Source organism: Myotis brandtii, unplaced genomic scaffold, assembly GCF_000412655.1.
Source record: "Myotis brandtii unplaced genomic scaffold, ASM41265v1 scaffold32, whole genome shotgun sequence".
Lineage (NCBI taxonomy): Eukaryota > Metazoa > Chordata > Mammalia > Chiroptera > Vespertilionidae > Myotis > Myotis brandtii.
Genome location: NW_005362269.1, coordinates 1,396,546 through 1,412,667, shown reverse-complemented (window position 1 = coordinate 1,412,667; position 16,122 = coordinate 1,396,546). Strand labels below are relative to the sequence as shown.

General features: G+C 53.7%; 1 protein-coding gene across 2 annotated transcripts in view; it reads left to right on the top strand.

The window, feature by feature from the left end:
- CAMK2A (calcium/calmodulin-dependent protein kinase II alpha) overlaps window positions 1-14,804 on the top strand; it is a 60,975-nt gene extending 46,171 nt beyond the window's left edge. For both annotated transcript variants that reach the window (XM_005870472.2, XM_005870474.2), the window contains 4 exons: window positions 5,151-5,226; window positions 7,759-7,853; window positions 11,517-11,745; window positions 11,979-14,804. In XM_005870472.2, coding sequence (XP_005870534.1) covers window positions 5,151-5,226; window positions 7,759-7,853; window positions 11,517-11,745; window positions 11,979-11,982 — 404 coding nt within the window. In that variant the 3' untranslated portion in view covers window positions 11,983-14,804. The remainder of the gene's footprint in view (window positions 1-5,150; window positions 5,227-7,758; window positions 7,854-11,516; window positions 11,746-11,978) is intronic.
- The last annotated feature ends 1,318 nt before the right edge of the window (window positions 14,805-16,122 follow it).

The following is a 16,122-nucleotide window of genomic DNA, read 5'->3' as shown; positions in this document are numbered from 1 at the left end:
TTGTGAAGCCTTGAATTTTATTTAGTTCATCTAGTCCCCCTTTTTTTCGCCCTTCTTTTTTACTTTTTAAAAAAATGTTATTGATTTTAGAGAGGGAGGAGGAGGGAGAGAAAGAAACATCAATGTGAGAGAGAGATGTTGATTGGTTGCCTCCCTTATGTGCCCTGACAGAGGATAGAACCTGCAACTTAGGTATGTGCCCTGACCGGGAATCGAACCCGTGACCTTCAGGTGCACCCGACAGTGCTCCAACCAACTGAGCAACCCCAGCCAGGGCTAGGCCCTCTTACAGGAGGAAGTCTGAGCTCAAGGAGGAGGAAGGGCACATCGGGTTATTGATGGCAGAACTGGGACCCATTCCCTGCCTCATTTCCCCACATGCAGAAGGCCCTGTCTGATGGGAGAGACACTGGCTCAGCCAGGAGCTTCTCCCACGTTTGGCAGGAAAGAGGAGCCCTGTGCCTCCCACAGCTTCTCCAGGCCTCAGAGAAACTTTCCAGAGAACCATTTCCTGGTGTTGATCTGCTAAGTCTTCTTCCTAAGTGAGAATAGCAGCTGGTGGGGTGGATTCCGACCTAACATTAAAATTAATTAGAAATGTCATCCTCCAGGGAACATTTTCCCATGAGCAAAGGAAGGGACATTAATATTTCAGAGCACCTCGGGCCTCATGCACAGGACTCTCACCCTCCAAATTTCACTGGGCTCTGCCAGGCTTTCTCCCTGTTCCCCTACCTCCTCCTGGTCAGCTCTATGAAAAATTAATGTCCTCTACAGCCCAAAGAGCTGCCTCAGAATCTCAGCAGAGACATTCTGGTGAATATCAGCCAGGAATGCTGATCCCATCTCAGCCTTGGCATGCTGTGTGACCTTGAGAGAGTGCCTTAACCTCTCTGGGCCTCAGCTTTTCCATCTGTAGGGGAGCACTCCTGGACTGTCTGGGTGAATACCTGGCAGGTGGAAGTGCACAGCTTGCTCCTGAGCAGCGCTGTGTGACCTTGAGAGAGTGCCTTAACCTCTCTGGGGCCTCAGCTTTTCCATCTGTAGGGGGGCACTCCTGGACTGTCTGGGTGAATATCTGGCAGGTGGAAGTGCACAGCTTGCTCCTGAGCAGTTGCTGAATGAACCCCTCACACAGCAATGGGATTGCTGAGGGCATGAGAGGGGCCCAGAACCAGAGTGAATTTATCCAGATTTAAGGAACACTAAACTCCCAGACTTTTTTGTCCCAGAGAATGAAGCTAGGGAGATTCCTGCCCACTGGGCATTGACTGTTGGCATAATTGGTGTCCTGAGTGGCTGGAGGCAAAACCAAGTTAGGTGCTATCTCAGGCTACATTAATAGAGGTATAGTGTCCAAAATGGGGAGGGGAGAGAGAATGCTACTCCAGACTTGATATTGTGTAAAATCCAAGCCACACCTGGGATTATATGCTTACACTCAGTGACGTGTTGATGAGTAAATGGCCCGCTTGAGTCAGATCCTGCAAACCATATCCTGGAGGCCTTCAGCCCTGAGGAGAGAAGACTGGCAGGGGAAAAGGCATAAATCCAGGCAGCAGACAACTCAGTGCAGGACCCCGGATGGCAGAAAGGAACCAGAACTATAGCTAGGGGCTTTCAGGGCGACAGATTTCAACTTGAAAGAAGAGGGAGGCTGGCACCAATGGTGAGAGCTGTCCCACAGTGCAGTGGGCTGCCCAGTGGGCTGCAAGCCCCAAAATGTCAACCAAGACGAAAGCCTCACATATAGGCTGCTGGGAGGCATCCTCGCTGAGGTAGAGGCCATCCTCAGGAGCAGCTTCCAATTCAGAGACTTGCCCACGATAATAACCACAGGCCCGGCTGGTGTGGCTCGGTGGTTGAGCATCGACCCATGAGCCAGGAGGTCACAGTTCGATTCCCGATCAGGGCACATTCCTGGGTTGTGGGCTTGATCCCCACTGGGGGGTGTGGAGGAGGCAGACAATCGATGATTCTCTCTCATCATTGATGTTTCAATCTCTCTCTCCCTCTCCCTTCCTCTCTGAAATCAATAAAAATAAATTTATGTTTTAAAAAAGAAACTAACCACAGCTCTCATGTAGGGAGTGCCAGGTTCTGCTCTAAGTGCTTTACATATTGCATCATTATTTACATAAAGAAGTTGTTATAAAGGACTGGGAACAGTAGCTGGTTCCTAGTGAGGACCACATATGTATCAGCTATTTTATATATATATATTCTTAACTCACATAATCCTCAGAACCACCCTATGAGGTAAGTGCTATTGGTAGCTCCATTATACATATGGGGAAAAAGGCATGGGATAGTCCCTTGCCCAAGGTCCCAGAGCCAGGATCCAAACACTGGGATTCTGGCTATAGAATTCATGCCTTTGACCACTTTGCTAGCCTCTCTGAGATGGCATGAGAAGCAGCCCACAGGGGACAGGGCATTAAGCACAGGCTCCTGGGATGTCAAGCTGGACGCATTCTTAAAGTCCAGATGGAGGAGGCAAGGGAGGTGGCACTGGCCCCAGGCCTGCCGTGAGCACATGGACTTGCTCAGGGTCATCACCTTGGTTCCGCGTGGGAGAGGCTGGGCTGAGGTGTCTCCTGGCACCGATGGCTTTTTTCCATCCTCAGTCTCCAGCTTCTATGCAGGAGGGCAGAGTTGACCAGGAGGCCAGGCTCTTGGATTCCCAGAGACAGGCCACTAGGCGACTTGGGCAATTCCAGGAAGCAGGGCAAAAACAGCAGCCCTAGACCCTGGTTTGGTGCCATCCACTCATTCATTCATTCTTGCTGCCTCTGCCCCAACCTCAGGCAAGGCCCCAGAGTGACCTGGCAGAGCTCATGGTCTCAGATGGACTCATTCCCAGCCCTGGTGATTATTCAAAAATAATTTGTTGTTCATGGTGGTAACAGACATTGAAGATGAACATTGCTATATCTGCTGAGCACCCACCATGTGCCAAGAGCTGTGCTGGGCAGGGGCCCCTGCCCTGAGGGGCATGTGTTGTGGGGGAGAGTGTGATGGGCTTTGGAGCTGCAAACGCTGGGCCGTTGGTCCACGGTACAGACAATTTAACTTCTCTCACCTCCAGATTGCTTACCTGTGATGTGGAAGTGATAGCCACATGAAGCTGTGCTGTGAGCTTTCAAGATCCTGCAGGTTGAGCACACAGCACAAGGCCTGGTGCGCTCATTTATTTAATAATGAGTTCCCCTGGGGGCAGGCCTGTTCCAAGCTCCTGGGATCTAGCAGCTAAGGGCAGCCACAGCCCAGCCTCCATGGAACTTGTATTTGAGTTGGGGAATAGACGGCACACAGGCCCCGAGCGTCAGGAAACATGGTGGGGTGCTGGGGCCCGGTGGAAGGGTCCTGGGCTGGGAGCCAAACTGCACCCTGTCTGCTCTGTGTCCCTGGGCAAGTGGCAACCCCTCCCGGGCCTCCGTTTCCCCAGTAGTGTGATAAGAAGGCTGAGTCCGTCTCCAGGGGTTCTTCCAGCCTGGCTGTTCTGTGACTCTGTGTCCTCTGGGTCTGAGGCGAGCTCCTGGTGTGAGATGGGGTGGGTGACTTGGGCAGTGATGAGGAAAAGGGCAGGGACAGCCTCAGCCAGGCATGGTGTCTCTCTCTCTCTCTCTCTCTCTCTCTCTCTTTCTCTCTCTCTCTCTCCCACATTCCAAACTGAGAAATGGGCTGTGTGTCCATCTACCTCACCTGAGGCTGCTCCATAGGCCAATGAACTGACCGGACTTGGAGCTGAGCTTGAACCTGGGGGAGGAGTGGGGGAGGGTGTACCTTTGGGAAACCATGCGAAGCTTCTGCAAGAACTGTCCTTCTGGGACCAAGAGACCTGGCCTCAAAGTCCTGCATTACCGAGGCTTAGTCTCCTCAGGTGTCGGCTCGGGGAAACCGGCCCCGCCAAGCTCCCAGGGTGTCTGTGAGGAGCAGATGTGGCAACCATGTGGGAGGATGCAGAAAGGGTACTTACACCGTGTACCTACTGTGTGCCAAGCTTTGGTTTGAGTGCTTCGTGCTCATCACCTCCTCGAGCTTCATGCCAAGGAGGGGAGCACTATCATCTCATCGCACAGACCAGGGAACCGCCTTGTGGCCCACATTTGCACACCTTGTAAGGGCCTTGGTTGGAATGTGTTTATTTTCTTTTTTTAAAGAGAACAGCCTAGAATGAAAGGTCCTTCTACCTATAATTGCTCCCGAGCTTTTTTTTTTCCTTTATCAATTTTTGGAGAGAGAGGAAGGGAGAAGGAGAGAGAGCGAAACATTGATTGGTGTCCTCCCTCACACACCCGACCGGGGATCGAGCCCACAACCCGGGCATGTGGCCTGACAGGGAATCGAACTGGCAACCTTTCGGTGCACGGGAGGATGCCCAATCAACTGAGTCACACTGGCCAGAGCCTGGGTTGGAATTTAGATGAAGCCTGTCTGGTACTGAAGCCTGGGTTCTTTCCACGATACTTTTGGCACTGAATGAATGAGAGGTGATGTCCCCATTTACAGATGGGAAAACTGGAGCTCAGAAATCACACATATAAGAAAAGTGACGTCTAAGCCTCTACCAGAAAGACAGCAGCTGTTTGTATTGTTTCGGTGGCGGCAGGGGAGGCCGGGTCCCAGCAACTGGGAATCACTATGCCTAGAAAGTTCTGGAAAGCTCAGAGCCTGTTTCCTACAGGCACCCAAATGGAGCATAAAGCTCCCCATACCTAAGGGATGAATAAGCCCTGAGACTTGTTAGCGGCCCCAGTTTGGGCATGGCTGCTAGTGACAACCATGACAGTCGACCTTGTTTTGATAGGAAATTGTATTTGGAGTCAAAACAGGCCTAGGGTCGGAATGCCCTCCATGGCTGCTTTTTGGAGGCAAAGGCTGGCAGCTAAGACACTGGCTCTGTCTTTTGTAGCTGAGGGAACTTTCTATACCATTCTCACCTTTCTGGGCCTCAGTTTCTTATTCTGTGAAATGGGAGTAATGATACCTACCTGTCATGGCTACTGTGAGGATAAATGAGACAATGTATATGAGACCCTCAGGTCCCAGGACAGGGTCTGGCACATGATGAGGACTCAGGAAATGGTAGTTGGTGCTTCATTACTGTCACGATTGCTACTATTTCTGTGTCCCCTCCTGCCTTACAGTGCGGAAACAGGAAATTATAAAAGTGACAGAGCAGCTGATTGAAGCCATAAGCAATGGAGATTTTGAGTCCTACACGTGAGTCGGCTGGGCCCGTCCTGCATGTCCTGCCTGGATTGTTGTTCGGGGGGCTGATGGCTAACTTTGGGGTCCTCATCTCTGACCCTCAGTCACTCACTCTGCATGTGCTGTGAATTAGAATGAACTCGAGTTTCTGTTTTGCATTCAGACTTTATGCTTTTATTAAGCTTTCTGTCCAAAATGCTTCTCTATACCTTAGTCCTGCTCCTCCTGCTCCTCATTCTCGTTCCCCAGGACTCTTTTGCTTCCCTGAGGAAAGAGGGGGTGATCTCCACTGCAGCACGGGCCTCCTCAGGAAATGCGCTGGGAAGGAGGAGAGGGAGGCAGGTCCCTCCTTAGTCTTGCCTTGTGGGCCTGGGTCTTCACCCTGGACCTTCTCAGACCTCTGACCTCAGCTGGGCAGGAGTGGGCAGGAATCCACAGGGTGTGTACCTCCAGTGAGCAAGGGTGAGCAAAAGAACCTCAAAACGGAACCTAAAACTCTCTAGGGAATAAGGCAGTGTGCAAAAATAACATGAAAGGAAACAGGTGGTAGAAGATGTTCTCTGCACACCGGGGCCAGCCTCTCAGAGGGGCAGCTGTGTGCAAAGGCTGAGCTGGAGCGCCCCCTGGTGGTCACCCAGACACCCTTCCTGGTCTGGCCCAGAAGCCGGCCCTGAGCCTGTCTTCAGCTGCTCCAGGGAGAGCCAGGATTCCAGGCTGAGGCCTCAATCTCTTGGCGAGGATTGTTAAGGTCTGGGCCCGGAGACCCCACATATGCTTTCAGTGGACAGAAACTTCCAACTAAGGCAGAATAACCCTTGCCTGTTGGGTTCAGTGAGGGGAGAACAACCTGGCTAGGTTTGCTCCTTGGGCAGCCTGTTCTTGGTTTCCACTGTGCCCAGGAGCTGAAGTAGGTTTCCCAAAGGCCTGGCAGTCGCTGTGGGAGGGTTTCCACAGCGACGGGTGGCAAAGCCTCAGAAATCTATTGGTTATCTCTGGAGGAACAGGACCTTGGAAGGTGCCGGTGTTAGACTGAGGCCACAGGTACATGTGTGTGCATGCACTTGTTCATGCATGCAGGTTTGCGATTGTGTGCACAGGGGTGTGTGCACTGGGTATTGCACAAAAGCATGGAAATGCGCTGTTAAATCGGTTTTGCAGCGGCCCTAGAAAGAGTTCAGTCAACCACGGGAGAGCCAGAGAATGGCGCCGGGAGGACACAGCCAGGAAAGGGGGAAAAGAGAGGTGGTGCCTGTGGACCCCAAGTCTCTCAGTGCCATTTCTGGGGACTCCCCCACTCTGTGATGTCACTGTCACTTTCTCTGGCATCTGTAGTGTACTCTAGGTTTTGACCCCGTGCCATGCCCTTTGGTGCCCGTGGGGCCCTGAGTCTGGCCCTGTGTGCCCCTGGATAAGTCCCTTCATGTCATGAGCCTTGGTTTCTCTACATGTACAATGAGGCTGAAGCAGATGGTCTCCTTCAGAGGCAGGGATGCCCAGAGACCTCCTGGAGAGGGGCTTCCCCAATGGTGCTCAGTCTCCCCGATGTTTACAGCTCAGACTCCCATGTGGTCTGAGCACAGCCCCCGGCCCCTGGTTAATCCACCTGAAGAATCTGAGGTTCTGAGTGGAAAAGTCAGTTGCCTGGGGTCACAGCCACAGAGCAGTCAGGGCAGCCAGTGACAGAGCGCCCTGCAGTTGCTAGGAAATGCTGGGCCTGACCCCCTCCTCCAGTTGTCTTCAGACCCCCCGCCCCCATTGGGACCTCTGCTTTTCCTGGGGTACTTTCTGTCCCTGGCTTCATTGTCATTGTCACAGGAGTCCATGTTGTGCCGCAGAGACCTGGGGGTGGGAGAGACCATTACCCCCCTCACCCTCACCTCCCAGCTGTCAGGGTCTCTCAGAAAACTGAGAACAGGCAGGGAGCATTGCCCTGAAAATACACAGCGAGGGCCTCCCTGGCCACGCCCCGGGCGCCCTCCTCCCAGGCATTGCTTTGTGGAATGCTGTTTCCCTCATCTCATAGTGAGGGCTGCTGTTCAACAGGGCACCTCTGTTTAAAGTAGCAAAATGCACCCTCTCCAGGGACAGACCTTGGTGAGTAGCGCAAGTCACTTTAATGTGAGTGGAAAGGTCCCCTTCCCAGGAACCCAGGACAAATTAGGAACTCCCCACCCTGTGGATCTGCTGCCTGGGCAGGATGGGGTGCAATTTGGAGAGTAGCCTCCAGGCTGGGCTGTGCAGGGCACAGCTCTGCACGCATTCATGGGGCTCTTGCTTGGAGAGGTTAAGCCGCCTGCTGGTAAAATGGCAGAGCCAGGACCTGAACCAGGCCTCCAAGTTCTAAATGGCACCAGCCAGTCAGCGATGCTCCACACTACACAGTTCGCGAGCCCCTTCCCCATCCATCAGCCTCATTGATCTTGCGAGGCGGGTGCAATTACTCCAATTTGACAGGCTCACCCTCTGTGGGTCCAGGCCCCTGGATGAGAGGGTGGCTCTGGGAGGCCGCCCCAGCCCCTCTTTCCTCTGACTTCCTCCCCCCAGGAAGATGTGTGACCCCGGGATGACAGCCTTCGAACCCGAGGCCCTGGGGAACCTGGTCGAGGGCCTGGACTTTCATCGATTCTATTTTGAAAACCGTGAGCAATTCCTTCTGTCTGGGGTGCCTGTTGTCTGCTCTCGTTCCGTGTCCTGCCGGATGGCACAGCAGGGTGACGGGCAGGGCCCCCGGGGCGGCTCAGGAGCCAGCGAAGAGGAAGATCCCGTGTGGACAGGGGTTGGTACCACCTTGGTTCCCTCTCCTAACCCTGGTCCGCCCGACTGCCAGCTGCCCCTCCTGTGGCTGAGGATGGGGATCTGGGATAAGCATGACAAGCCCTCCCAGCCCTCTCCTGCCCGCGACCCTTCCCATGAGGGCACACATCCAACTGATAGTCATCTTGACACCTGGGACCACCCCAGCTGCCCAACTGGTCACAAGCTGGCTTGTGGGTTGTTATGCAGGTGCCCCCTCTGGGTGGGGAAGAGGAGAGGCCCCGAGCTCACACTGCTGTGCCCTGCCTGTTTGTCTGGGTCTCTGTCCGCATGTCTGTCCTCTCTGGGCCTCTCCCCTGCAGGAGAGACCCGGCAGCTTTGCAACCAGGGGCTGTCGGGGCTGAGGCTGGGCCTGACCCAGGGTGCTTTCTGCCTGTGTCCGTGTCTCACCTTGGCCAGGGGTCAGACAGGGATGAACCAAAGCGCATGCAGGTTAGGATCACGCAGCTCAGGGCTCGGAGGAAGGCCTTGGAGGTGACATGTCCAGGGTCTTCCAAAGGGAAGGCAGGTACCACTGAGGCTTCACCAGATGATTTCCGGGGCACGTGGGCACCGCTCCAAACCACATTGGTCGTCACAGTGAGAAAGTTGGTCCCATTCTAAATTCTCCTTCAGTACATCTGGCTCCATCAAGGGGAAAGGCTCAGTTGGGTGCTAGTCTGTCTTGAACGCCCCGTAACACTTTCTAATTTCCCTCTTCATCAAAGAGAGTGGCTCAGATCTCTTGCAGGCAGGAGTGCGGAGCTAGGATTACAGCACTTCATTTCATTTCCGCTGGACTTATTAAAATCGTGTTCTGTGATACTGGTTGTCACGAATGGCTGCGCTAGAAAGTTTTCTTTTATAATATCCATTACTAAAGTGAATCGATTTAAGGAAATACTTTAATGAAGTATAGGTGGCAGTTGTAGGTTAAAATAAAGGAGGTATTTAAGTGGCTGAAGTAGGATCTAGTCCAGCTCTTCATCACACAGAAGGGGAAACTGAGGCTCAGAGAGGGGAAGTGACGTGTCCAAAGGAACCCAGAAAGTCGGTGGCAGACCCCAGTCCTGACTCACTGCAGCGCCCTGCCCTTCCCTTCCCTTCCACGTGCTGCCCCTCTCCTCTGTGCACCAGCGGTCTTCAGCTGGACACTGCTGCCTGCACCCACTCCGACTGAGTCTTACAGGGTACAGGGGCTCAAGAGCACCCCAGAAAGCTGTGAAGGAAAGCTGCATTTTCCGTGATCAGTCAAACTCTGATTCTTTAAGGCTAGCAATGGCAGTTTAATTTTCATGTGAAGAGAGGTGGCTGGACCCCTCCTCCCCCCTCCAATTGGTCCCCATCACCCTAGAGCTCCCTGGCTGGTCACCGAGGCCATCTCTCTACTGGTGTGTCCTCTGGGGGTGCTGGTTCCCCAGTGTGTACTCCAGCCTTCACAGAGCAGAGACCAGGCTGAGCTGGCTCTCAGGGCTTGGGGAGCCAAGGGAAAAGAACACAGAGAGAAGCTCGCGTAGCCCTTGGCCTGCGGCATCGCCCCAGCCCCCTAAACTCTAAGCTTCACCATCTGGTCACGTCACAGGACCCCTGAGAGCAAGACCCAGAGTATCTGCCTGCTTCTGGCCGAGTCCCACTCTACTCCCTGCCTTTTCCTGCTGGAGGCCCCGGCGGCTTTCTCCCATGCTATCCACCACGGCAGATGTTAAAAGTCTCCAGCCTATTCAAGAGAAACAGCATCAGGGTGGTTGCTGCTTTGAGAAGACCCCTCAGGACCCCCGCCCTCGTCACCAACATCAAGGCCCAGTGCCCTCAGCAATGCGAAGCCCTGTCTGCCCCCCCTGGGATTGTTCTAGATTGCTCTAATTCAGTCCCACAGAGACACTGACTTCTTTTAGGTTCTACTGCTTTTCTTTCAAAACCTGGCCCAGCTTAGAACAAGTCAGGTTGCTTCTCTGGACCTCAGTTTCCAGATCTGCTAAATGGACGCATTAAACTAGACCACCTTGACTACCTTCAGCTCTGGATGCTGTCAAGGATGCTTACGGAGGCTTCCTTGCATTTGGAGGAGGGCCACTGGTGACCTCTGACCTCTGAGGTCACTCCCAAGCCTACAACACAAAAGCTGTACATTCTCTCTACGAGCCCAGAATTGTAAAACTACATTAGTCTACATATCTAAGACTCAGTGATTTTGAGTCCTTTATCCAAAGCCTGGGTAGCGTGCGATTATAATATTAGGGGTGGATACTATTGGAGGCTTTCTACAGTCACGGGGGAAAGGAAGACATTTTAGATTTTTCAGGAAATCAGTGACTCACAAACCTGGCTGGGCATCAGAATCAGCGAGGGTGGGGAAGGGGACAGGGGCTTCTTAATAGTACAGATTCTTGAACTGGCATCTCCAAGGGGGGACGTGTGCTTTCTGTGGGGTTTGGGCCTACCTTTGGGCTATACGAAGGGAAAGCTAAGGGTTATTCCCGAGACCCTGTCCAGTCCCTCCCTGGGTCATCATCATCTTTCTGTGCTTTTGTTTTCAATCTTGCTGGAAAAAATAAGAATTCCTAGAATCAAATAAGTAATAATAATAATGATAATAATAGCTAATATTTTCCATAGAGAAAGATGTTTCAGATCTTTCAAAAGATGCACTTGTCAGTCCTATGATTGTAAGAGCTATGCATTTCTCTCTAACTCTGGAAAGCTCTGTGACCTCACCCTATGAACCGCAAATACCATCCTTACAATCCCAAGAGTCAAAGGTTCTACAATCTTAATATTCCCCAAGTTTCCTTCATTCTACATGTTGCGAGCAGTGGTGTCCAATGAGGGGCCCACAAGCCATACCTGGACTGCACACATGTTTTATGTGGCCTGCATGACGTTTTAAACTTGAATTAGATGCCAATAATTAAAAATGAGACATTTCCACATAAAAATCCAGATTTTCTGATTCTCTTGAAAAAAGTCAGAAAGTGTGGCACCAGGGGTCCCAGTTACTCACATAGCAACCTCTAGGGGAGCTGTGTACAGGGCGCCCCCTGTGGATGGAATGTGGTCAGCTATTCACCAGTGTCCACCACTCGCTATTGTCTCCCTCACCCAGAGGCAAGTGGTCAGTTGTCATTTAGCATTTTGTACCCAGCTCAGCCCCTCACTTATGTACTTGCCTGGCCTCTGTAGGCATCTGGGTTCGAGACTCTGGTCTCAACTGATTTGATTCTATAATCATCTAAGTTCTCTTTTTCTGTGTCTGAGACACTATGGTTCTAAAATTCCATTTCCCTGTGCTTGAAGACGTCAGGGTGTCTGAAATCCATCATCCCTAAGCGGGGATGTGACCTAGTCACCTAGGAGTTCTGCCTCGACACCCAGGTGGCTGAGCCCTGTCACGGAGATGAGGCAGGCAGAGGGGCTCCCCTGGGAATGTGCTGGGAGTTGGGGGAGTGAAGGACACGAGGCACAAGTCCCTCAGTTGCATCTGCTCTGCTCACTCCCGTCCCCGCCTGCAGTGTGGTCCCGGAACAGCAAGCCTGTGCACACCACCATTTTGAACCCCCACATCCATCTGATGGGCGACGAGTCAGCCTGCATCGCCTACATCCGTATCACTCAGTACCTGGATGCCGGCGGCATCCCCCGCACGGCCCAGTCGGAGGAGACCCGCGTCTGGCACCGCCGGGATGGCAAATGGCAGATTGTCCACTTCCACAGATCTGGGGCGCCCTCTGTCCTGCCCCAGTAAGAGCCCCTCCTTCCTGCCTCATCATTAGGACCATCTAAAGGGAGGCCATGGGATGGGAGCGGGTGGACCGCGGGAGGAGACCAGGTCTGCAGGTCCCAGGGGAAGAGCTGGGCGGGTCCCTTAGGTGGTAGCTACCTCCATCTGAGGAGGAAGGCCAGGGCGGGTGCCGGAGGAGAATGGGGCACCTCGGATGCACCTGCATGACCGACGGCATTGTTATGTCTTACAGTTGAAGGGCCAGGCGGGGGCGCTGTACTGCAGATATCTGCTCGTCGTCGTCCTTCCGTCAGTGGAATGTCGCTGCTGGTTCTCCCACCTTGGATTTTGCTGGAATTCCCCTACTCACATCATCCCACCACCACCACCACCGTCACTTTCATACCTGCATCAAGAAAACCTACCCACAAAGCCATCACGTCTTCAGAGCAAATGGCCACATCTCCCTGCTGCCTGTCAGTCTCAGTCTCTGTCCCCAGTCAGGGCGGAGCTTCCTCAGGCTCGGGTGCCTTGGGTGCTGGCCCTGAGGACACCCCCCCACACCCCACCCCCGGCTGCCATTGGCCTGACTTGCCTTGGCTGCAGAATGCCCAGCTGTGTGTTCCCCCAGGGGCCGGGGAGTCAGGAGATCCCTGATCTCTCCTCTTCCAGGATTCCTCTGGGAAAGGCAGATGAACCCGCCACCCCTGCCCCCACCTGCCCCGTGGGAGAGAGTGAGAGAGGAGCCGATGCCAGGAGCCTCCGTCCGCAGAAGGCCTCCCTAACTCGTCTCCCGTCCCGTCCTGGCCTCCAGGCCCCCGCCTGACACTTCTCCCTCAGTGTGGGGAGCGCAATCCTCTCAGGGTGCCCCCACTCTTCTCCTTCTTCCTTCTCTGATGTTTACCTCCATCGCTGACCACCCATTCCACCCTCCATCGGGCCGGGGAATTCCAGCCCCATCATAGCTGAGGGAGAAAACCTGATTGCTTCTTGGGGGCAAAAGAAAGCAACATCTAGGTTATCACTTCTACTTGGACCGCATGCCTTTTTATAGCCAAACTCCCGTGTGTTTCGTAAATGGATCTCACGTTCACTGATATTTATGTAATAACTAGACCTCTCCATTATTGTAAGAGGATTGGGTTGGGTTGGGTTGGGTTGGGTTAGGTTGGGTTAGGAAGGGAGGTGGGAAGAGGACAGAGGGGTAGCTTTTTTCCTGTTCGTTTATTTATTTATTTTTCAATGTCACCTCTGAGATGGACTTTGTCACCAGTGGTTCCCCAGCCTCAGCGAGGAGGACCTCACCGAAATTGTGGTCCCAAGGTTCTTTTCAGGACGGAATCAGATGTCAGTGCTGATAAGACACAGTGAATGGGGGCCGAGAGCCTGGGGGAGGTTTTCAGGATGGAAATAGCTGAACTTTTCTTTGCTTGCCTCCCAAATGGGAGTCCTCACGACCACGATTCCCAAGCTTTCATCCCAGCTCCTCTGTGTGCCACCCCCAGCGTCCTCACCCGTCTCTGGCGGAGGACCCTGAGCACGTGTCTTCATCACCCACCCCTCGGTGTCTGCTGGTCCACGCAGGGCACCGGAATGTCTACTCTCCACGCCTCGTCCTGCAGCCGCGGGTTCGCATCGCTCCCTCCTTTTTTCTTTTCCGTGCTCTTGCCCTCTTCCCTGGGACTGACTCTGACGTGGAAGGCCTTGGCACACCCACTAGGATCTACTGTCTGCACTATTTTCTTTGCATGACTTTATATGCAGTAAGTATGTTGAAAAAAAAACCAGAAAAGAAGAAAAATCACAGCAAAACCAATCTACATGTTTTGGACAAAAAAAAAAAAAATAGAGGTTGTATTCTCAGCGTCCGACTCGGAAATATGTTGCTGCCTCTCTGTGCTTCTGGCCTCTGTGTGGCCGTGTTTTGCCAGCATGAGATATTGTCCCCTCTGGAGGATTTAGGGGAGGAAGAGCTGCATCCCCAAGGTTTGGAGGAGGCACTGATTCCCCCAAACCTCCCGGAGTCCTGGGTGGTGGGTGGAGCAGGACTGATGGGGATATTTGATCCAGACCTTTCTGCGTTTTCCCCAATGTGGGCTCTTCTCTCAGTTGCTGACGCCCTGGGGACAGGTGAGGCAGGCAGGCTGGGGCCACAGGCCAGTCAAGAGGCTGCCCAGGCCTCCTGGTCTCCAAACTGGTCGATCACTAGCCTCTATTCTTGGTAGAGACCCTGCTGCCGAGGCCCAGGGGTGGGCACTGGCTTGCCCCAGGCCCAGAGGGTTTCCCAGTAAGGCCCACTGATCCCAGCACCCCAGCAGCAGAGGCCTGCCTCCCTGTGAGCTGCCAGCTCCCACAGCCATGCCCAAGCCAGAGGTGTGGCCTTCCCTGGGGATGCTGCAGCCATCACGGCCAATTCTGGTCCCTTCCTCAGGCCTGGTTTCCCCATCAGTGATAGGGGTTAAGTATTCCTGCCCGGCCTGTGTTGCAGGGCTGATGGGAGAATCGAATGGGGTGGCACAATTGACGGGGTTAGGCACTGGCTGGACTCCCGTTCCGTTCTGAGCCTGGCCAGTCCCCTCCCCCGCCTGCCCGCTCATTCTCCTCGTTCGTTCGTGCCTGTCGACTGCTTATCAGCGGTGGACTGCGGGGGGTGGGGCAAGAGCTGTGGTTTGGGGGTCTTTGGGATTCCATTCCCAGCTCTGGCCAGACTTGCTGTGTGACCCCGGGCAAACCCTTTCCCCGCTCTGGTCCTCACTTTCCCACCAGAGGAAACTGAGCTGGAGGACGCCGAGGTCCTGCCTCCCATTTGCTGACACACTTCCTGCCCGCCATGTCCCGCTCCAAGTACCAGGGAAGTGGAGGCAGGTCCTTACCGCAGGCTGAGATGGCCCCAGTGTGAAGGCCTCGCCTGCGGGTGGGCGGGCGGCCAGCCGGTGTGGACTGCAGGGCACCGGCGCTGGCACCCGTGTGATCCTGAGGCAGCAGGCAGGGGAGACGGACGGACCACGCAGCCCAGAGCCCATGCCCCTCCCTCCCCCAAACACAGTCAGCTCTGTGCTCCTTCCAAACATCCTATAGATGCAAAAAATCCAGACCTAAGACAAGGCCTAGGTCCCAGCATGCAAACACGTTTACAGGAAAGCATTCTCCCGGGTTCGTGCCCACGTGGCGCTAACCCTGACCATGGCCTCCCGTCTCCCTTCACGGGAAGACCCTCTGGGGGGATGTGTTTGCCAGGCTCCCCATGCTGGTTTCTTTGTTACTATTTGTTTGGGGTTTTGTTTCAGTTCTTTCTTTTTTTTTCTTTTCTTTTCTGTTTTTAAAAATATGTGGCTGTGAACTTGAATGACCACTGCTCAAACTTTCTGCTATTGGGGGGGAGGGGGGGAAGGAGGGGCGTCTGTTTTATTCTTGGTGTTTTCAGTGCAATAAATAGCTACAAACTTCTGTGCAGGCTGTCTCCCTGTCTGAGTCGAGCACACGCCGGGAGGTTGTTTCCTGTTCTGGATCTTCCTAGATGCAAAATGAACACCCAGGCCTTCATTGTGATTGGACCAACTTGGTCACATACTCAAGGCTGAGCCAATCACTGAGACATTATGCCTGGGCCACATGCCACAACCTTAGAGACAGGGATGGGGCTCTCAGGCACCTGGGGGCCCTTAACAAAAGCAAAGGGGTTGCTCGAAGGAGCCAACAGCGAAGTCTCCCTCGGAGGCCTGGGGGGAGGCTCTTCTCCTCCAGGCCTGGGTTCCTTGGTTCCTTTTATAACGAGGAGGTTGTTCCAGAAGTCCCTCCCCACCCATTCTGTTCCCTCAGCCCAACTTCACAGACAAGCCCCAGGCCTCAGAGCCCCTGGAGACTGAATTGGACAAGGGTCTTTTTACCCACAAACTATCTGTGGACAGAGTGCATGGGGACAGGGGCCTTGGGGCTGGACAGAGGGAAGGCGTGAGAGGTTCCACTGGCCCATTTGAGGCCACATTTGAGGCCAGTTCGGTTCCTTGAGCCCAAGATGCTCAAATGGAGCCAGGGGGTAATGCAGAGGCTTTGGTGACCCACCATCCTGGTTTGCAGGCTGGGATTTTCAGTGCTAAGCCTGGGACAGTCTTGGGCAAACTAGATGGGTTGGTCGCTCTAAGCCAGGGGTCCTCAAACTTTTTAAACAGGGGGCCAGTTCACTGTCCCTCAGACCGTTAGAGGGCCGGACTATAGTTTAAAAAAAAAACTATGAACAAATTCCTATGCACACTGCACATATCTTATTTTTAAGTAAAAAAACAAAACGGGAACAAATACAATATTTGTACTTGCATGTGGCCCGCGGGCCATAGTTTGAGGACCCCTGCGCATGTCCCCTAAGAGGTGTAGATTCCACAGGACCAGGGAATGCGCCT